Source organism: Anas platyrhynchos, chromosome 6 (assembly GCF_047663525.1).
Source record: "Anas platyrhynchos isolate ZD024472 breed Pekin duck chromosome 6, IASCAAS_PekinDuck_T2T, whole genome shotgun sequence".
In the NCBI taxonomy this organism is placed as follows: Eukaryota; Metazoa; Chordata; class Aves; order Anseriformes; family Anatidae; genus Anas; species Anas platyrhynchos.
This window is the reverse complement of record NC_092592.1, coordinates 22224277-22247445: the sequence shown is the minus strand read 5'-3', so window position 1 is coordinate 22247445 and position 23169 is coordinate 22224277. Positions and strand designations below refer to the sequence as shown.

At 36.3% G+C, this 23169-nt stretch overlaps 1 protein-coding gene across 4 annotated transcripts in view; it reads right to left on the bottom strand.

The window, feature by feature from the left end:
• Positions 1-23169, bottom strand: part of MAPK8 (mitogen-activated protein kinase 8) — a 46131-nt gene that overhangs the window by 4942 nt on the left and 18020 nt on the right. For 2 of the 4 annotated variants that reach the window (XM_072039568.1, XM_027459983.3), the window contains exons 2-9: positions 17653-17819; positions 14911-15040; positions 13632-13690; positions 13370-13508; positions 8557-8722; positions 4096-4167; positions 1477-1659; positions 829-953 (exon numbers count right to left, since the gene is read on the bottom strand). In XM_072039568.1, coding sequence (XP_071895669.1) covers positions 829-953; positions 1477-1659; positions 4096-4167; positions 8557-8722; positions 13370-13508; positions 13632-13690; positions 14911-15040; positions 17653-17774 — 996 coding nt within the window. In that variant the 5' untranslated portion in view covers positions 17775-17819. Of the gene's footprint in view, positions 1-828; positions 954-1476; positions 1660-3665; positions 3738-4095; positions 4168-8556; positions 8723-13369; positions 13509-13631; positions 13691-14910; positions 15041-17652; positions 17820-23169 lie in introns of all 4 variants that reach the window. The other 2 variants (XM_027459984.3, XM_027459982.3) reach the window with 1 other exon arrangement.

Sequence of the window (23169 nt, the reverse complement as noted above, 5' to 3'; positions counted from 1 at the left end):
TCTCTCATACTTGGCTTATTTTTTAGATGCTGCTTCACGTTTTAAACTTGTTCTGATTAGCAGATTTGCTACCATTACTGAAATAATTAAAGCAGAAACTGAACAGTCTGGTGAAATAGCTCATAAGGACAGTGGTCTCCAGCTCAAGCAGCCCTTTTTACCTATTTAGTGTTAATTAAGCAGAATTCTAATTCCACCATCTACATCAAGCATCCTACTAACTTTCTCTTAAAAATGTGTTTTTTTCTCCCCACAAGTTGAAATAATTTATTTTTTAACTAAGATCTTCATTTAATTCCTCTGTTCTTTAGTGTCAATAATTGAAAGCTTGAGGTCTTGTACAGAAGAAAGTTTTTGCTGAAATATTTTCATTTTAAGAGTACTATCAATTGCTACAACTAATGAAAATATTTCTCTTGCTCACGAGTAAATATTTCAGAATCCTATCACAGGCAATCAAACTATTGATTGAAACAAACTATTGACTGAAACAACTGAAACTAAAAAATTAGAACTCTGTATCAGAGACTTCAGGTGCATTGCTACCTGTCTAGGAGTTTATATGAGTTTATATGCAATTACAAAGAAATACAGATGCACACACAAAAGTACTTTAGTTACCTGCAAGTTTGTGCCCATTCCTAATACTAATTCTAATAAACAAGTAGATCAACGACAATAAAAAGATTACAGCTCAGTTAAGCTTCTAGTGAAATGTGTAGATCATGCAATAATCTTTCAAGCAGCTACATCGAGTATCACAACAAGTTTGCTTTAATACAGGACTGTCTTAGTCAGAGAAGCAACCTTTCTAAAACAAGAACTTACAGCTTCTGCTTCTGATGGATCATACCAAACATTGATGTACGGGTGCTGAAGGGCTTCATCCACAGAAATTCTTTTAGAGGCGTCTATAACCAGCATTTTTGACAACAAATCCCTTGCTTGACTTGCTGCAAAAGTGAAATTTTCTACTTACACTGGTGCCATATGCACATAACACAGTATTTCAAAGCTGATAAGGAAAGAAGACTGGTAAACAAACTCCAATTTAGGATCTATACAAGCCTCACAGAATTTGGGGTTTAGGAAAGAACCATTTTAATAACTAAAGGATATATGCATATTATGAATATAAAAACTTTATTTTCATCAATTTCCTGAAGAAAGAAGATCTGCTCTGGCTACACAACTTCTATGCCTCCCCTCATTTTTCTCTAAATCACATCTGTCATTGAGAGAAATATGCTTCATTTTCTTTATACAGGTTTTACCAGGATAGATGTTCCAGGGAGGATAAGAAAGTGCAGGTAACCATATCTCAGAACTTTCATCTGCTTCCATGATATTAATATTGTAACATTTAAAACCTTAGCAGCATGATTCTACAGTGAACAAAACTAAGATACATTTCTATTCAATGCAATGAAGTTTATAAACTTTAAAAATATACAATGCACAGAAGACAGACCTTACCTTTAAGTTTGTTGTGTTCAGAATCAGCTGGGAAAAGAACATCTGGGAAGAGTTTCTCAAAGCTATATCCAGCATATTTGGGTCTGTTCTCAACATAAGTTCGGACTGTGGGCTGTAGTTTCTTCATAAATTCAGGACATGGTGTTCCTAGCTGCTCTATAACTTTATTCCACTGATCAATATCTAAGGTTTCACAGCTAAGAAAAACAATGTCTAATTTTCAGCTAAAAAGTTACGTTAAAACCACAAGAATTATCCAACAGAGATAAAAACAAAAAATTTTAATAAACTATCAAATTCAGCATTAATCAGGATAATCTTCTCAGAGAAAACAGTGAAGCAAAGCAAGAATGATTGAGTAGTAAAGGCAACGTGCATTTTACTCGAAATCATAAGAATTAAATGGCAAAGGATATACTCCTGTGAAACAAAGCAAATAAAAAGACTCACAAAATTCATTAAGTTCAAATAAAAGTGCTTAGGTTATTTTTTAAGGACATTCTGAGAAAAACTCACTTCCTGCTCTAAACATTTATTTACAGCAACCGAGCTATTAAGCACCATTAATTCATTGAAGAAAATCACTATGCATGGGTGCTTTGTCCTCTCTTCTTGCCTTGATAACTCATCTGAGTTCTGGACTCTACCAAATTAGCGATCTCTCCCTAATGACACACAACGCACAGCACCAGTGGGCTCATAAAGGATGAAATCCTGGATCACACAGGTTAACAATTTTGTCAGTCTTCAACATTGAAGCAGAAGACTTTCAAGGGCATGTAAGGAACATCTTAATTGAAAAGCTTACACCAGTTAAGGAGAGATTGCCCAGTTCACGGCAGTAAAATTTAATATATGCCACTAAAAAAAAATAAAAAAAAGTGAAGCTTGGCTCAGGAATTTCTAGTTGCAGGTCACTAGATACTGGGAGAGAGTAAAATTTTGTATATGCTTATCTCAGTCATACAGTCTTCCCAACATTTTATGTTCAGCTACTGTTGAAGACTTGATACTGCACTCCCTAAACCTTCACTTGTATCTAGCAGGTCCTTTCTTCTGTTTTTAAAATTTTAAAGTAAGGTTTCATAGCTATACAATGCTTTGCACAGGCCTTGAAAAAAAATAGTATTGCGTTGTATGGCACTGAGCCTAAACTGCAAAGCCATGCAAGAAAATCAGATTGAGAACATTAGCATGGTGCAGCAAATGCAATGCCAGAGCTGTGTGAAAGTCCCCAGATCTCCTTGCTGTGCCCCAAAACCTTCACCCAATCCTCACCCTCAAACAGGAATGTAACAATTTTTAAACAATTAACCTATAGCAAAAGCATGAAAAATTTCTGACGGCATCTAACAAAACGGAAGGAAACTACTAGTGAAACAAATAAAATGCCAAACTCGAATTAGATAACTGCTGATTTTAGCAAGGATCTAGAGGCTTCAGCTCTATTTGCTTGTAGCAGATCCTTTGCCTGAAGCACTGTTCACATGACAACCCACACAGACACCACCAAGCAAATCATGGAAGAGAAAGACAGAAGCACCAGGTATTTCTGAAAGCTGTTTGCAGGATGAATTCTGCAAACAAAAATAAAAATCCACGGAGTGCAACCATTTAAGCAAGTTAGGAACTTTTTGTAAACATCTCCTATAAAACAATAAAAAATAAAATAACAACTGCTAATATGCTTGGGTACCAAACAAAATTAGTAAGTTATTATATAAATATGAAGTCCAAAGCAAAAAGCAACGCATGTCAACCACCTAAACAAAACACCACCTACACAAACAAACAAACAAATCTGTCTTAAATGTGACAATGTCCAAAAACAATGGATAGACACTATATTAAACTGAAAAAGCAAATGAACAAACAGAAAGAAAGGAAAAAGGAAAAATAAGCTTGTTCAGCCCAAGTGGTATTTTGTTCATTTTGCTGTATTTTCTTAGTATTAATTTCTAAAGACAGTCATACTTGTTAAAGCCATCTGTGTTGTTTTGCTTTAAATGGTATAACTGTAGACATTTTTGCAGCATCCCGGAACTAAAATTAGGAACTAGCAAATTGCATTTTGACAAGGCAGTTTAAAAACAGTATTTTAAAAATTGGAACCACCTTAACCTAGAACTAAATCGTTGCAGTCTCTTTTGACCTTTTATTACTACATCCTAGGCCAAAGGTAAGGATACGATCTGTACCAGGAAATAAAACACCACCTTTGATCATTTCTCCCATGATGCACCCAACTGACCAAATGTCAACTGAAAACAAAATGCAATGATATTAACATAAAAGATAGTTACCAAAATAAAGTAAATAAAAATATCTAGACGCACACACACACAAATGAAGTGACTATAAAAAGCATGTGTAATGAAGGTGAGTGAAGGTGGATGAATGTATGCTAACTAGAGGACCAGCAGAGACTATGTCCTACTGCTAGGTGCAGCCTGAGTATAAATGACATTCTAAACAATTTTTTTTAAGTGTATCACAAGAAAAATTCATATCCATTTAATAAAAAAAATATTGCACAATACGCATTTTCATGACACAACATCAATAAAAAGGTTAATCACTTCCTAACTAATTCAACCTGCTGCAGCAGCACAAGGATACAGTCCCTTCCTGGAAAGAGGATTTTGTGGCAAACCATTTCGCCCATAATGCACCCCACAGACCATAAATCCACTATGTTTGTAGCACAAAAAGAAGGGAAAGCAAAGCAAACGGTCATTTAAAATGAAAAGAAGCATAACATGACTGCATTCTATAAACAGCAGAGACAGCACAGGAAGAAGAGCAAGTCTTTATATTAATCAATGAGACCACTTTTGAAAACACAGCATATAAGGATTAGCTTTTAACTGTCTCAAATACAAGGCAGAAAACCATCCTTTGGTTTATACAGTGCTAAAGCAAGAGCTAGAGCAGAGAGAGAGAGATATACATGAATCAAACAGAGTAACGCTTGTCTTCAAGTTCTGAGACTGGCAAAGATCTTCCAGTAGATTATAATGATGCACCAAAGATAAGTTTATTTATTAAAATTATTTTCGCTGTAGTTATAGGAATCGTTTTAAGAGCAGCAAACTAAATTGACTTTTATAAATGTGGTATATCTACGTAATTTACACTTTTAGGAGCAGAATTAATTATTTAACATATTAAATAACATTTGCCATCAAACATTTCCTGTAAGTCAGATTATCATGCATATCTCTCTCCATTTAAATAAAAAGCAAATACAATCAGTAAAAGGTCACTTAGAATTTTAGAGGATCAGTTAATGACAATATTAGTACATTCCTAAGAGATTTTCAGATAAATTATTTCGTTTAAAAATATTTCTCCACTTATGCTCAAATAACATCTTATAGAAAAGAAAAACTCAATAGCAATATATTTTTGGTATGAAATACACGTTTTCTTCATTATCTTAAATAATTCAGAAGACATACTCATAGCTTATTTTTTACAGGTATGCCAATTTTTTTACATTGCTTTCAGAGATACTGTTACCTCTGTACGCAAATATTTTCTTGAAGTCATAATGATGAATTTGAAATGTTTTAAATACTTTTATGTCAAACATGAGACTGGAATTTCAATTTAGCAGAAAAAAAGGGGATTTAAATGAGAATAATTGTATACTAAAAACCACACGTTAAAGTTGTGATGGAGCTAAGCAATTTCAAGCAAACAACATTGTTTCTAATTGAAAATATTTCTTCCCTCTTATTTAATAAGTTCCTCTAAAATAGTATCTAAACCATATGATAAAGAGATCACAATTGTACATATTAATAGGTCAAAATTAAGGGCCTGGTTCATTTAAAAATAATTTATGATTAATGATGTTTTCTCTTTAAAGCTCTTTTAGAATATTTACAAGAAGTACACATTCTGCTGCACATTCACAAACTGAACTTTATCCAAATCCATTGTAAATAGTTTGTGACCAATGTGATGAAAACAACTCCTATAACTGCATGGAGAAATCTGGGAAGAGAAATAAGATAAGTCAATGACTTCATGCATCAGAAGACTTTAGTGGCTAAGAAAAACTTTAGGTACAATTCCTCTCTTCACCGTACTAAACAAACTTCTGGTGTTTGGGGGTCTTTTGGTTTGCTGCTTTCATTAATCAAAAAATAACCCATTTATTTATAGGAATCTGACTAACTTTTCCAGAAGCTAGACCAGCTTATACATAGATGACTGCTCCTGTGGATACTATTATAGAAGACTGAGTCAAATCTTAAAGATGTCAAAAAATCCTTTAAAAATATTTAAAAATTACTAGTTGTCATACATAATGTACTTAATTCTTTAAAACCCTGCTTGGAGTGAATTTACTATCTTCTATAACCCTAAGTGGGAAAAAAGCTAAGTGAAAATGAAATTCAAACTCAGTGTACATACTAGGAAACTTTAAAGTAATTGTTTCAGAGAGTTTGGGTGTTCCCCTGCTTTTCAATGCTTGCTTCCTGACAATAACACACAAGTACCCAAGACTAAATATGCTAAGGTGTAACTGCAAGAACAGTTTTAGCGTCCTTCAATTCTGAATTTCTTCAGTTTTCAAGCCCTGCTTTCTTAATGCAAAATACCCATATAAGCTTTGTCTACTTCAGGATAAGGCATATGGAAAAGTTAACTCTGTCATAGGTTTGTTAGGGATCTTCACTAGTTCTAAAAAAATTACAGACTTCATATGTACAAACCATAGTACCACAGAGTACTACCCTATAGTATGTATCTCAGTCATCAATACATGTATGGCAATCCTCCCACATCTTGTCTGCAAGGGAAGTTCAGCAGGGCACTGAAACAGCATAAAGCTGTCAGATGACCCTGTTCAATTAAACTATATGCTACTCTCTCTTTAACCTTTTTTAGCTGTCAATTTTCAATATTTAACTAAGTTAAGGTAACCTTTAACTATGGATTTAGAGGGCTACAATGGGCATCAATGTTAACAGGTGGGGATCCTGGACAGTCCATGGTTCCTACTGCAGACACGTCCATCCTTTATACCTGCCTCACTGCCCTCTGCAGCCTAGCTGCTCTGTCACCAGAGCTGCACAGTAAGAAACTCATCAGCCAGTGACTGAGAAGAGCAACAGTTTATGTAAATAACCTCTTAATGACAACAGTACATATGGAAATACAGATTGTCTTCTGACTCAGTTAGCCAACAGATTTACATTCTCTACAAGTGTCATTCTCAACTCAACGACTACATATTCAGCGTTTGGGAAGATGCTGTGCTATGTAGTTTTTCATATGAAAGTAAATGTGATTTCACATTCTGCTGCAAAACACAATTCACTCTTGCTTAAGGAACAGGATTGTCGCTAGAGAAATAGAGTGCTCTAGAACACAATCTATTTAACTCCAATAATACCTGAGAAGCATTTTACTGTAAAGAATGCTTCACACTTTCGCAACTCAAATTTTAAGAAAAAAATGTAAACAGGGTAAGCTAAGACAGAAAATTTGAAACTTCCATTGCATGAATTCCTTCTGTAAAGCAGCTGCGTGACTCAGACTACAGCTTTAGGTTCTTTTATAACTTGTCTCTCAGTTGGCCAATGTAAAGCCTTCTGGGAAAAAAAGGAAAGAAACTTAAATTTGTGCTCTCTATGAAACTTTGGCAGTTAAAAAAAAAAAGTAACTTTATGTATGTTCCACTCAACCTGACTTCTAAGTTACAGAAAAAATAGCCAACTGTGGAGGCCATTTGAAAGACTGTATTCCTATCTGACAGACTAACAATCCAAACAGAAATATAAATCACAGCCTTGCAAAAAAGATCTGTTCTCTTTCCTTTGAGCTGGCTTCTTCTATTGTCAGCACCGATAGGAGTTATTCTTCCTGGCTTTTATATGAAAAACAAAAAGAAATCAGTCTCTATGCACCTTGCAGCTACAGTTTCTGTACAACCTGAAGTCATTTGCCCTAATGCTATGCGGTTGCCAGGAAAGTTTGCAGACTATATTAAGAACCTTGCAAAAACACTGCATGCCCTAGTTGTGTCAGTAACCTGAGGAGCCGTACACCTTGTATCACCAGGAGACAGCTAGCAAAGCCTCAAGCATCACAGCATCTGCTAGGGCTTACTGGAGAACTAATCGATAATGGGTTTAAAACATTTTCAGCAAATGGTGATCCTTGTGCACAATGCCTGCCTGAAGCAGATACATCAAGTTAGGTGAACTGACAACAGCGACAGCAGATCAATGAAATGGCAGCAGAACTTCAGGAAGGATATGTTACTTCAGTTTCCCAAAGAATAAATACTAGGTGTTTCATTTATAAGATACAAAATAGCTGATTGAGTGATTTCCCCCAAATGCTACACACTTTCCTTACTTTCTTACAGAGGATACTGAGAGATCCAGGGTCAAAGACGGAGCATAAAGAGGAGGGAAACGTACCCAAGCAGGACAAAGCAAACGAATTTCCTTTGAGTTCATCATGGACCTCAAAGAATCTATGCTGCTTCATGACAATACTCTGCATTATTCTTTGAAGTATGTCACTGTTTTTTTCTTCAGCAATATTAATTAAGAGCTTTGTGTGACAATTTCAAAGTGGGCTGGTTTCAATAAAAATAATGCCACTGTAGGTGGACTTGATTTTGTTTGTTTCCTGCGTCCTGAAAGGCTATACTGAACATATTTTTTAAACGTTCAATTTGGGACACATGTTTACTGATGAACTACAATTTATATCCTCATCAGGAATAAAATCAGGTCAATGTACACCAAGGTACATACCACATATTAAAGTAATACATTTTCAGTTCTGTCATGAAATTCAATCTACCAAACAGGTCATTTAAATTTTTAAACAAACAAGGCCCTCAATTTATTATCCTATTAAATGCAAACATTTCTAATGGGATTGGATAAATAAATTGGTGTATCTGCATTTTGGTCACATGAATCTGCATTTTGGTCACATGCCTAATTTATAAATTTTCTACAGCTTGAAAAAAAACATTTAACATGTAAAATGTGGTGTGCCGAACAAAAAATAAAGCTATGCCAAAGAAAGACTATATTTGCTGACCGTTTTCTTTGTATCCCATCCCTAGGATGACCTCTGGTGCTCTGTAGTAACGAGTCACTACATAAGGCGTCATCATAAAACTAGTTCCTGCAGTTCTGGCCAGTCCAAAGTCAAGAATCTTCAAAGTGCAGTCTGACTTTACTACTATATTACTGGGCTTTAAGTCCTTTAAAAAGAAACATCATATATGACTGCTAAGACAAGCACAAAGTATTTTGTGGTTCACATTTTTAAAAGATAATACTGCTAACATTAAACCCCACATATATTACTTGATCATTTGTAAAACTGCAGTTTCTTTTCCCCTTGCATTAATTAATATGCATTCAGCAGACTATAGAATTAATTCCTTTACTGTGCTTGTAGAGCTATATAGCAATTAAAGAAGGTAAATACAACTAGTGTTACAAGATATGCTAGTAATGTCTGAAATAAATCAAGGTTAGTATGAAATGTTAGCTCTGAGGAAAGGTCTAGAAACTTCACTGGACCAACAGTTACTACTACAGTGCAGTTGCTACAAAAGTAACATGACAATTGCTGAAATCATTTGATGCAATAATCATCGTGATATAAGAATTATTAAGAACTATAACATAAATGTTAAAAGCAAAAGACTTTGCTAGTCAAGGCTGCATTACCTCTTTTGAACCAATGCAGACAGATGTATTTCTCTAAACAGGAAGGAAATGCCCATGCTCACAGAGGTCTAGTTTCACATTTAGGATTTGGTTCACATTACACCAAATTTGGTGACCAAACCCAAAAAGGCACCAGTGAAAAATGGCCAGATACTTAAACATTAAATTGTAATAAAAAAAAAAAAAAAGATATATTTTCAGAGGTTCTTAGCTGAAAGCTTGGTAATTCTATTCTCTTCATCTGAACTCTAAAACTACATTGGCAATAGGGACTTTGCAATGTCTATACAGACACTACACAGGCATACTCAGTGTTTATCTCAGGAGGATCTTACAAACATCTGAATGTCACAGAGCAAATATTATGAGCAGAATACGTTCAGAATAACTTAACCTTAAACTTTGCATCATAAAATCATTCATAACACACAGGCCATAACAGATAAGCTCATATCCTTTCTCGCTACCTCTACCCAAGATTAATGATACAAAACAAGAAGATGTAGCAGAGGACCCTAACATGTGAGCGGCAGGCACTTGATAAATAGCTCTATCTTTCATTATTTCGTAAAGACTTAAAAGAGGTGACCTGCAAGATGTATGTAGTTTTCTTTTGTGCTTTACATCTTTCAGCAAGCCCCTCAGAAAGCTAAGAAACCTGCACTAAAGACAGAAAGGAAATGACAAAAAAAGTTATTGGAATAATACAATTTTAATGGGTAATAAACTGTCTTGCATACTAACATATTAACACACACTTCCAAATCACACAGAGAAAGACTCTGCAAACAACTTTGGCTTAAAAGATTCTCAAACACCATGAATAAGCTCAAGTATTATACAGCATTTCAGCTATTCAATATGCATATTTCACATTTTGCTAAAATTCTGTTTATTATCAGCTTTACTTTTGCACAATTCCATTATTTGGAAAACATTCATTACAGAATCCCAGGTGCATGCTGACAGTATTAACTATACCTGTTCTCCCTAAAGTTGCAGGATTAACTAAAGAGATTTTCTCTTTGCAAGAGGAAAAACACCAGAAAACAAAAAGTGAAAGCTGAGAGAGTACTTTCCATCCCTAATTTCTGAATACTGTGTTGTTCTCATGAAGCCTAGGAGCATGTTTTAATTTTGAATACAGAATTGCCATCCTTCAAAAATGATGGAGGCTACTGTTGACTTACAATGCATTTCAAATTCATGCAAAACCAATACCTCATGTTTAAAATAAATGAGGACTCAAAAGTTCCCGTGAGAGTGATTAACATAGCTAAGCTGTAAGTACCTATACCAGAAGGTATATCACCTAACCTTAAAAATGTAAAATATCAGTGCCTAAAAATCAGAGCTATTCATGGCTGTCTCCCCATTAGCCAGATAGGCAAAGTAATTCATGGTTTACATGAGTTAAATAATTTCTGGAGTTTATTTCTCTTTCTTAAGAAAGATGTGTGAAGGGCTTCCATAATTAGGCACCTTTGTTAAGTGCTCAAAATTAGGCACAATACAACGTTTCAGAGCCTCGATGCAAGCCTAATGAGACTCTCTGTGTCCTTCAGCAACTCAGCGAGGCATGACCCTGCAACTCTGATTATTCATCCTCCCAAGCCTGCAAAATATAAATGAATGTATACTTGTAGCTTGCTGGAGACTCCATCTCTGCAAAATGTTTTGAACACCATAGTGTTCATCAAAGCCAACGTAAAGCTACAGTCAAGTCTTTATCAGGGTAAAACGTTATCCACTTCTGTGAAAGCTAAATATGTCCCCTGCAACTTCTAGTTGAAACAGTCCAAAACACTTTGTGTTTGATGTCTGCCTTGTTCCATGCCTCTAGTCTGCTATGAAAAAATACTGCACTTATTTCTATGGCAGATAGTATCCAGTGCTACAGGCACCTGAAGAACGTCAGAGTTTCAGTCATTTGGCAGGCTTTGAAACAGTTACTGAGATACTGAGATTATCACAGCTATGTTAGAAGACGAACAACCAAGTTAAAATCTGTGTGAAACTACCAACAGCAAAAAACGCTTCCAGCTTTAGAGGACACTAAAGAAACACACTAGATTACTAACCAGAACGCTTCAATGGCAGCCACAGTAGTGTGGACTATGTTTAAGGAATAACAACTTTCATAGACTCATAGAACGGCTTGGGTTGGAAGGGACCTTAAAGATCATCTAGTTCCAACCCCAAACAAGGTTGTTTCAACAAGGTAGTTACCTTTAGACAGTCAGGACAGTGCTACAAAAAGCCCGGAAGAGCGGTATAAGGAGTTACTATTTCAGCCACAAGTTCCATATGAAAGATGTCTCTTTTCAAGCATATCCTTCTTGCCTTCCAAGGTTTAGTTTAACTTGTTGCACAGAAAGAATTTTGATGCATTGCACCTCTAAGTATAAAGGTGTGACATACACAGCAGGTAAATAGTTCAAACATTTTTGCTTGAACACACTGAATCTTCTAACAAAGTCCGAGAACAAGCTGTCAGATGAAAATCTTCCATGAAGACATGCAAAGTGAAATGTTTCTGCCCATGTCCTTCAAAAGCATTCATGCATACTATTTACATAGCAATTGTATCTATAGACAATCTCACTGGAACATTATCTTTAAACTTTGTACTACTGCACAACATGAAGCACTCCAAATATTTCACCTATATTTACAGCAGCAAAAATTGTATCCTCAAAACTGTCTTTATTTCTACCTAACAACTACTTCTTTTCCCTAAATATACAGACATTTCCATTTATTCCTGGTATCCACAGGCTCAGGGTTTTGATTCCTACTTTATAGGAGCACAAAATGCTTACAGCAAGTTAAGTGTTAGAAACTTCCTCCTGCCAGCACTACAATCCTTAGGAAGAGACACTTACAGTTCCCACCCTAGCATGTCTATATGCACGTGCAGACCAGGAAGTGCAGGGTTCAACACATGGGTGATGCCTCTGCCTACCTTTCTTCCCCCCAGCTCTTTCAAACACAGCTGTCCCAGGGCAGATTGTATGCATGAAGGAAGCCTTCACCTTCCCACCCTGAGCTGTTTACTAGAATGAGGCAGTAGATGAGTACTGGAACTAGCTGAGCAAAAGGAAACAGTGTTCGGCCATTCAAATTTCATTTGTTATTCAAACAGTCTCAGTTCTCAAGTGAAAAACACCAGACTGAAAAGGAGTGTCATTCTGCCAGATCAAGCTTGCATGCCATTCAAGGATGAGATGGACTACTGAACTGTGCAAGCACCACTGCATAGTAATAATGCCTGTTGCAGCATTCAGAATTGCTGTTCAGGATTTACTTTGCTGCGTACATCATCCTTAAGGGAGACTGCATAGTACTGACTGAAAGTATCATGCATGAATAACTTTAATTATTTCTTCTGCATCATTTCAGGGATGAAAGCTTTTAATAATTCTCCTTATAAAAACATTACAATGAAGAACATAACACTGTAAAAATACAAGCTTACAGATTCCCAGAATAATATAAACTATATTTGAAAAGTTATAGCTAGACAATCTCAAGGAATCTTTTCACTACACACAAATGTATATAAGACATTTAACTTGAATAGACAACCTTAAATTCAGAATGTCCTGACCGTTTGACATTTGTCCTGACCATTTCAAATCATTAGAAAAGTAGTTGTCATTTTTGCCTGTAGGCAACCTGAACGAATGCTTTGTGACACACAGGTGTACGTAAGTTCCACTCACAAGTCTTTATCACCATCTGTTCGTTTGGAGAATTCAGATACTCATTTGTTACTCTGCTAGTAAAAGAGCTGAAATAAATTGGGCAGTTCTTTCAAAAGATGGAATTTCAGGTTTGGTTACCAAAAGAGTAAAGGCAAAATTGCTTTCAGATACTCTTTCCTGCCATAATATAGACAGAACATGATACAGAATTTGAGGAGGTAATGTAACTCACTGATAAAATCTTTATTTGTAGAGATTGTTATCAAATCCAGGAAAAACATTCAAAAGGTTCATTCCAGAATTGCAGTGAAACAAAGTAAGCTTAATTTCCTTTCAGCTTTCTCTCTGTGTCTATGGCAAACTATGGTGACATCTGTGCACCCATTTCTGATTTTTTTTTTCTAGCTCCTTTAAATACACAAGGCAAAATGAGGTGTATAAAAGAAACACAGGAAGTTCACTTACCCTGTGTATAATTCCAGCTGAGTGAAGATGTTTGATACCACACAGCATTTGATAAAGAAGATAGGACATTCGTTCATGGTCCAGCTCCATCTGAATCACTTGGCAGAGATTTGCATCCATGAGCTCCATTACTATGTAGCTTATAAAGAAAAAAAAAGAACAATCAAATAATGCTCTCATTTTATTTTATTCTTTCACCGTTTATTTTCCGATGTTAATATTTGTAAAGTTAATTCACAGCTTTAGATCAAATCAGACTTACACGTCTTGAAATTCTTCCAGGGATTTTTGCGGTGTGAACACATTCAGTAGGCCGATTATCTGTAGGAAGAGGGAGATGAAGTATAATCACACCACAGCAACAGCAAAGTTGCAAATCAACATTTCAAAACTGATACCCAGCATCCTGTTGCAATCCTTCTGGTATTTATTCATTGAAGCTCCAGATGCTCAGTGGCTCAACCAGGACTAACACACTGTAATAGATGCTAATGATTTTATCAGAAGTATTTTTCCTCCACAATTCACATAATCTAAAGATATATTGTATGCATTAACAAGATGATCTCCAAAGCTTAAAACCTCACGTTAGTCAGTCTTCTTATGCTCCCTACTTTAAGTTTGAAGAGAACTCATTAAGACTATTATTATGTAGGAGGAAAAATAAAATGAAATACTGACAAATACTACCAAAGAGATATCACTTTGCCAAATGCAGAGGTGAAGCAACAAATTAATCCTGAGACAAAACCAGATCATTGGAGCTCTTTTATGACATTTTTCCAGTTGCTAAGAACGGATGGGATATGCAGTAACAGGCCAAGATAATATTCATCAAGAGTCATACAGGCTTACAATAGCTAATGATCATATAAATCATGCTACTGGGTAGAACTTCCTTCAGAGAATCCACTTACAAACCACACGTCTTAAAACAAATACAAAATTTTCTCAAGTAGCTAAAAGAGTAAGTCCTCCATGACTCTCTCCTTGCCTAAAAGCCAGGGGGAATTTTGACTTGCTGAAGGGGGATTAAGAGGGAAGGTGAGGAAGATGGCACACAACTACCTCTGAAGGAAGAAAATGGCCAATACCATCCTTCTGTAGTCCAGCTTTGATAATTTTGCAGCTTATTCTCTCCCCATGTTTGTAATCTGCTCTATTCTACAGCTTCACAAACACCAGAAAGTTCCTGCTGTCACAACTAGGATTCCTAACCTGTTCATGCACCACAAAAAAGTAAAAACGAAATATATTGCTGGATTTTTCCTCCTACTTGTTTAGCAGCAGAAACAGCTGTCTTTAAAAAGTAGCAATGTAACACTGCCTCCTTTCTTGAGTTTGAAGAATTTAAAATTGTGCAGGTATTAACACCAGCCTGCACCAACTTTTCTGAAAGATGCTTTTGTACTTTTCATGAAGAAACAACCCTGTTCTGAAAACCACTATAATCTACAAACAATGACATCCTCTGAGTCATCTTTACAAAGAATAACCTTCTAGGTAATTCTTTAACATTTAAAGCAGGACACTCCACTTACATTTTTGTGATTAACGCACTTCATAAGAACAAGCTCTCTGTAGGCTCTTTTAGCATGGGTTTGGTTCTGAAATGGTCGGCTTAGCTTCTTGATTGCAACATTTCTTTCAAGGATGGCATCATAAGCTGCACTGTAATTAAAAATAACATTATTACATCTCAGTGTCAAGGTCCTTTAAGCTGTGGCAGTTCTCACTTTTCCAGATACCATTTACCATGTCTGCAGATATACCAAACTTCCAATATTATTCAGATTCAGGGCGTGCAACAAGAAGGTGCTCTTGTATGCTGAGAAATTCAAGACTTAGAAAGCTTTTCCCAGCTTCATAGTCCTAACACAAGACAATCTCCACCAAAAAAAAAAAAAAAAAAAAAAAAAGTAGGATTTCTGCTTCCTAGAATATCTGACTAAAGGTATTGAGTTCTTGTCATTCACTGGCACTGGAAAACAGACTGCCTAAATATGATTGAAAACATTTCAAATGCAAAAAAAAAAACATATCACTTTTATATAATCTCCATGCTGAAAGGTAGGAAGAAGGAGAGAGAAAAAGTAGGTTATACTTGGGTCCCATGCTGTCATTTATTATGCAGTGTGCAGCTGTTTAATATCCTTATGACAATGAGAGTATCGTTGTCAAGATAAAGCAAACAAAAAGAAAATGCTAGGAAGACCTTAATATCTTGATGTCACCAGCTTGCACTTGATAAAAAGGAAGAATAAAATTTTGTTTGCAGACAGATGCCAAGACTGCCATATGATTCGGTTACACAGGCTGTTTAACTGATGAAGATTGTTACCGGGGACAACTCCCATATATATCACATTTCCACGACAGGAAGGCAGGGATTTTGTTTCCTGTAAGATGTAATACAGCAGCTGACTACTGTGCAGACTCAGGAAATATTTGTCAGCTACTAAAAAGCTTCAGCAGGGAAAATACCATTTTATTGTCTCTTATCAAGAACAGCGTACAAACCTAATGGAGAACATCCGCCAGTAAATGGTCAGCATTTACTGAATACAACTAAAAATATATTGTCTGTATAGTGTGTAGGCTTGAATGATTTTTTTTTTTTTTAAATCATAAAAACCTCTAATTGATAGGGGGAAAAGAGAAGAAATGGGAAAAACACATACTGATAACTTTTTTTGATTTACATTTTCCACTACCTGGAATTTCCCCCATCTACCCCCAAGAAAAGGATTATCTTCTGAAAGAGAAGCAAAGAGGTGATCAGGAAAGAATGCCAAACTTCACTTTTTTTTTTTTTTTGCATCCTCAATTTATATCTGTAGCAGCCTTAGAGTCTGTTTCACTGTTAGATATGGTTGAGCCTTTAGGCCATCTCCTTCATATTCCTCCAAACCAAGTTTCATCAGTTAAAACAAAAACAAATCACAAGAATTACATCCCATCTCCTCGACACATGGGCAAGATTTAACCACATGAGTGCTCCAGTCTGTTTCAGGGTAATCAGAGTGGTTTAACTAAAACAGCTTCATTTACCACTAGCAGTAATTACAGAATGATGTTAGAGTAATTACATGGTCAGTTTTTGAATCTCAGCTCTGGGAAGGGCAGTAAATTTGGAAAACAGGAGGTAACATGACTGGGAATCAGAAGAGAAGTGGTAACATCCAAAGATTTTGCAGTCTTTTCTGTAGCAACTAAACAGACTCCAGCCAAAAATCTGCCTCATTATATTAACACACACATGTACAAAATTCAGATTATTATTTCTGTTGCTGCTACTTATAGACCAAAGAATCTTACTGTGAGAATTCATCACTTCAAAAACAGCTCTTTCTAGGTTAGTGGCCTTCAAGTTTGCATTTGCACTAAGAAAACACTGTTTTATTATTACACCAGCTAAAACACATATATGAATTAAAAACACAAATGAACCACACATTCTCTAAACACTGATGACAAGATCAAAGCAGTAAAAAGGTTAAAGGGAAAATTGTTTGAGAGGATTATGCTTTTTCCTATCCTTCTCTTCCTTGACATTTTTTCTGTATTTTTATATCACTAGTTACTATCTTAAAGTCACAATAAATTGGCAAGTCTGCAAATTGCTATACTATCTATACCTTATCCTTGATTGTTCAAAAAAAGTCTCAAGAGTCTTAAACCAACATTTACCTTTGGGGTAATTTTGCTGCACAGGAAATGGTGCCTAAAGCAGCTAGTTGTCACCAATATTCAGTCAGTCAGACACTCTTCAGTCCAGAGCTTTCATTCAACAACTTACATTGTCAAGTCATATTTTCCTGAACTTCACTGGGTATTTACATATTACCCTGGAAGTCTGCATCTCAAATGCTTGTTAATTAGTACCAGAGACGAGACAGATTATAAAACTAAGTGAAACAGGCCCCTAACAAACCATTTTGAGAAGTTAAAGCATTTAGAAGCATCAAATATTATATAGGGAGTATTTCTGGCTTTTATTTCACTGTAAGTAAACAGTGTGGTTTAGGATTAGGATTAGTTTCTTTATCCAGGTTTTACCCCATTAATTTATGGGACTCAGCACAGCTGACTGATTTGCACAGAAAAGCATCAGTTCTGGAGCAAAAAGGGACATAGGTCAAAAAGCAAGAGCAAAAGCCATTGTTGAGGAAAAACAGCTAATGCTTACTAATGCTGTTTTTCGTGTAACATACAACTGTTAAGACATTGAAAATTCTATTAAGGTAAACTAAAAGTATATTTACACCTTAAAGAAACCTTACCATACTATCCCCTGTGCTCCTGATCCTATTGGTTTCAAGTTTTGATACCGTTTCAACACAGTGAACGTAGAATCTCCAATTTCAACACTGTAGAAATTGTTGTCGCGCTTGCTTCTGCTCATGACGGCAACTTAGTTCGATTGCTTCATCCAAATTTTGTTTCTGGCCTGTAAAGAAATAAAATTTTAAGAACTAAGATCTTATAACTGTATGTAATCTGACAAAAGGAAAAATTCCTTATAATATGCAGAAGATGCTTCTCAAAAATGGCCCATATGCAAACTTACGCCGTTTTTAATGTCTGTTACACAAACCTGTTTTAGGTATGTTCCTAAAACAGGAACCTAGAAGGGAAAAAACAAAACAAAACAAAACAAAATTGAGCGATTGGTAGCAAAAATCTGAGATGGCAGTGAGCAGAAAATCAAAAATTAGTCTGTGTCATCCACAGAGCTCTATGAGTGCTGCCATGCCTTTTCACAAACATGCTGCAAATGAGCAGGGTTTGGACCAGATGCCCTCCAGAGGTCCCTTCCAACCTAAATTGTTATATGACTCATGCAACAAGAGTGACAAACTATCAAGACATCTTCCAGACATTAAAATCATGAACACATTCTTGGTCTCAACTGCCAGGAGCATCTGTCACTGATGTGGAAACACATACAGCTAATCAAGGACAGAAAAGGAAAACTGGCCTTGTCAGAGACCTCTCATACAAACTTCAATGAAAAAAAATAATAATCAGGGGAAGAGAGAACAAGAGTAGGAAAAATGGATGTATATTTCACACAAAAAATCCCTTGAATTAAAATAAACAACATCTTAATGTATATGTCCATAGAAGAAAATATTAAAATTGCACAATTGCTTTTACTGTATCTCTTCCTGCTTCTTCGATGTTAGCTGTACTCGTTTAGTTTTCTTTTCACATGCGCTGTGAGTTGAGTTGTAACAGATGTTCAGTAGTACAAATTCTTGGTTGACTCTAAGAAGTTTCTTCATGAAGATTCTTCAAGAACAATAGCATGCTGTCTTCTTTGTTACTAACTTATGCAACACTTTCCCATTATCATCCCATTACAATTATTTATCAGCCCCAGACAGTGACAGATTCTTTGCTTCCACACATCATTATACTACACAATTGTTACATTTTAAACAAGCTTTGAAAATGCGGATAGCACATATATGGCCTTCACAGATAATCACAAAGGTCCTACAAGGCTAATGCTTGCAGAATTTCAAAGCTCGCCAAATTCCTCGTTCAACTGGCTAATCTACATTCATTTCAGATATGTAGGTTATTTTTCCTAAATACTGTTAAAGTTGAGTCCCAGTCACAAAAACTTAAGAAATACCAAAGCAGTTTGCATCAGTTATAGCAAGTATCACTAAAGGCTTCCTTCTCCAGTCAATAGGGAAGGCTTATTTGGACAGGAACTGCTGCTAGGGACAAGAAAACCTGGATGCAAGCTGGGATTCCAGAGTGTGAAGACTAGGTCTATATGAATGATGCTGGTTTACTGCAAGGAGCTAAAAGGCCTGACTTCTTAGCAACATACAACGCCATCCTCACCTCTTACTTCCCTATCCCTTTTATTACTGCTTCTTCAGACTCCGACGCTTTCTCAGCACTTTCTTCACAAATGTACTCACACATTCCCAAAACTTTGGAAAAAAGATGCCCAATAAATATATAATGACAAAAAACGAAGAGAGAAAATCCGTTGTGGAAGGTATGAAATCAGCCAGGCAAATTTCTGAAAATCACAAAACAAGGAATAAAGACAGTCCTTCATATGATCTTACATCTGTTCTTTGTCAGCTGAGAAAACAAAACAAACCAAAAAAACCCCAAAACATTGAGTTCATCCACTGAAACTGTATTAAGATGCAGCAACATTGAAAAAATGTAGGATTAGCTGGAACAGCTTAGTAGAGCTCTGCTATTTGGTATCAGCATCAAGATAATGAAAGTTTAATACTTCACTTTGGATAATTCCTCTAAAATGAATGCAGAAAGGGCTGTTCCTTTCCATTTGGAGTTTTCAGATGAACGCTGACAACTTACCACCTAAATGTCAATATTTAGAGTAGTTAAAGCCAGGTATGCAGTTTAATTCCAACTTGGTAAACTTCACAGGATCAAAGGGTCAAACAAACCGAGTACAGGTTAAGAAAGGACCTTGAGGTACATCATTCTCTTAGAAAAGAATTCCCCTATATTAACAGATTTTACATGTATACAGTACATGGTACTATAACCAAGCAAATTTCACTGCCTTAAAACTTTGCCATTTGCTATATGTTCAATCAATATGCTTACCAGTATGCACTGGGAAACTTGCATTTACTAACCATTTTATAATTACAAGTAGTGTTTTAGTATGTAGCAGCATACAAAAGGAATCCTAATTTATTCTTGTTACGGTTAAAAAAAAAAAAAAAGTGCGCTGTTTCTGGAGCAATGTTTTCACTCCTTTCTGAACACGTTAGCATTGCAGCCACTGAGATAATTCCTACAGCCCATTACTCTATCCTTCTCTGCTCCAGAGATAAAAGCAAAAATAATCATTCATACACTAAATATATGCTTCCTAGTTGAAAAGCCTGCATTCTGGATTATTACAGTAACTATGCTAGGCCTAAAAAAAACAGTTTGTGCAAAGTTTTTGGATATAATTATCTTGTCCGCTTTATCTAATGCCTGTGCCACATACAGGAGGACACCTGGAAGCTCTAAGCTCTCATCACTACTCCCTGAACCCTACAGCTTTCTCCCAGAGCAAAGCTGCCAAGGAATACAGGGACTCTACCTCCTGGCCAGAGAGAAAGCACTAGGAACACAAAATGGTTTGGGTTGGAAGGGGCCTGAAAGATCATCTAATTCCAACACCCCTTCCATGGGCATGAACAGATTATCATAGCTTCTACCCATATTTGCCAAAATATTTGGCTAATAGATGGCTCCAGCCAGGACCACAGCATGCACAAGCAAACCAGGTGCCAGTCCGCCATCTCACTCAGTCTAGGTTTAATCTCAATTCTTTACAGTCTTTGGTTTTGCCATTTCCCCTCTTGGCTGCACATGAGGAATTGAAAGCTCACGTCTCTCAAACAACTGTTTCCTCCTTCATCTGCCTTCCCATGCCTACAGAGAAAACCAGACAGAACCTAAAGAAGGTTTTCAAGTCTCAGAGTACGTACAAGACGTTTTCACTCCTCAAGTTTCAAATTGGTTAAAGCCAACATTTATTTTCACTGTCCTGCCTAAATAAAGAAACATCTAAGACACTGACTTTACTGATTGATAACATACAAATTCCAATATTTTAAAATGTGTTTAAGTAGCTACTTAAAACTTTTAAAAGAGAACAAATTCCAATATATTGCTAATGCAGAATACTGTAGATACACTGTATTATCATTCAGGGCATTTGAGACTTACAGTTAAAACAAACAAACAAACAAACAACTGCTAAACTTCCTAGTACCAAGAATTATTACATTCTTATCTTAATTCCACACATATTATAAACTGTTGTTAATGGTGTAATTTTAATGGTATCTTTAAAAAGAAAAAACAAACAAAGTGTTTTAGGGGCATAATTCAGTGGCACTCAGATATAATTAAATGTGCCTCTACCCTGTTGAAAAAAATCAACCAACTGATGTCAGTCACGACACTTAAAACTTGAAATGTAGAAAACAAAAACAAAACAAACAAACAAAAAAAAACAAACAGTAAAGAACAGAATACGAAATGGTCTTTAAAATGTTAAATAAAGAGCCATACATCTCATCTGAAGAACATGAACAACCTAAAATGTACCAATGTACCTTATCCTTCTACTGATTGCCAAAAAACTACAACAGCTCTGGGTATTTACTTTGTAAGGGATCCAATCTATCTGGACCACGCCTCAAACACTCTGCTGCTACCTTGGCCCATATACCACCAGCCTATGAAGTTCAAATGTTTCTCAGCACACTGTCTGGCAGTATTTCCAAGACCTAGAAAATGGCCTGAGAGTAAGACTGAGGAGAAGGGTTTTGCAATTGAGATCACTGCTTTTGCAGGACCTATTTACAAGAGGCAGTGAGTAAGACCAAACAGCCCTGCTCTTACACAGCAAAGTCAACTAAACACGTCCTGTACTTTCAGTAAAACCCTATTTCAGGGAAGCGATTGCTTCCTGAATAAAAATCTAAAGGATTCCTGAGAAACTTCTAGTCAGGATGCCACGCACAAGCAAAAGCAGTCAAAGCACAGAAGAAAACAAATACTCTACTAGATATAATTGGGCATTTTTTTACATTTCAAAATATATCTGCATACAGCAGCTCTGGGGCCACATTTCAAGTTACTGTTAGATTTGTAAATACTAATACATGTAGTAACTTGTAACCCAAAGTGCAGCAAAGAAAAAAAAAAGTCTACTGTGGAGTAAGATCCTGCTGTTTACTCTAACCCATTACTCACTAGAGTATACACAGTCAGCACAGTTGAGAACACGAGAAGGATGAAGACACCAAACAGTTTAGCTGAACACATGCATTAGCCTGTTGCCCAGTTAACCTAGTAACAAGCCTGAAAAAATCCTCAGGTAGCAAACCATATGTTCAAGCACTTACAACCACAACCATAGCAGCGTATGGAAAGCTACTGGGATCCTTAGGGATTTACATCCTGTTACCTCCCTACCCTGGGAGGTAAGAGCTTCCTCAGCCTGAATCAGCCCTAACATCCACCTTCTCTGTGCTCTCCACCTCCATGTCTCATAACTTCTACAGCTCTGTCCATCAGCCATGGAGGATTTAAGCCTCCCAGTTTTGTAAGCAAACTTACTTTTACTCTGTGCTTGGCTCCCCCTGAGCTCAGACTCCTTCATGCCCCCTGCCCACTCACCTTGCTCTGAAGGCAACCTCAGGAAGCACCTGGTACTGCCCAGCTCTGCAAATACAGCTCCAAGAACAAAGCCAAAAGGCTTCAGTCTTTCCCATCCACTAATCTACTGGTGACTAGTCTTATGAAGTCTAGCTTCAAAGATCCACAACACCAAAAGTTTTAGTCTTAAAATATTAAAGTGAGTCTAAATGCAGAAACTGGCAGACTTTCAAGATTCTTACACAATGCATCCCTGCACCATCTTTCATTAAAACATGATTAAGCTATATCAGATAAGCTTGCCTGCCTGAAATTTGACATTTTGTTCCACTTTCTAGCAATTTTACAGAAGCACATATGGGAAGAAAGGCAGGATGCAGATTCCAGATTTCTATTATTAATGAAGGAACTAATAATAAATTTGTCCCATTAACTGTGAACTTGCCAGAACACTATCGCTGTCAGCAGGGAAAGAATGCTGTAAAACACTTCAGTTTCATCTCACAAGTAACTACTGTGCTTTTCCTTGAAAATATCCTGCCTCAGCCAATTTCAGTATGTGGCAACTCAAAATTGCTCAAGGTAAGGATATTCCACAGCTGAACTATAAGACATTACAGGGTCTG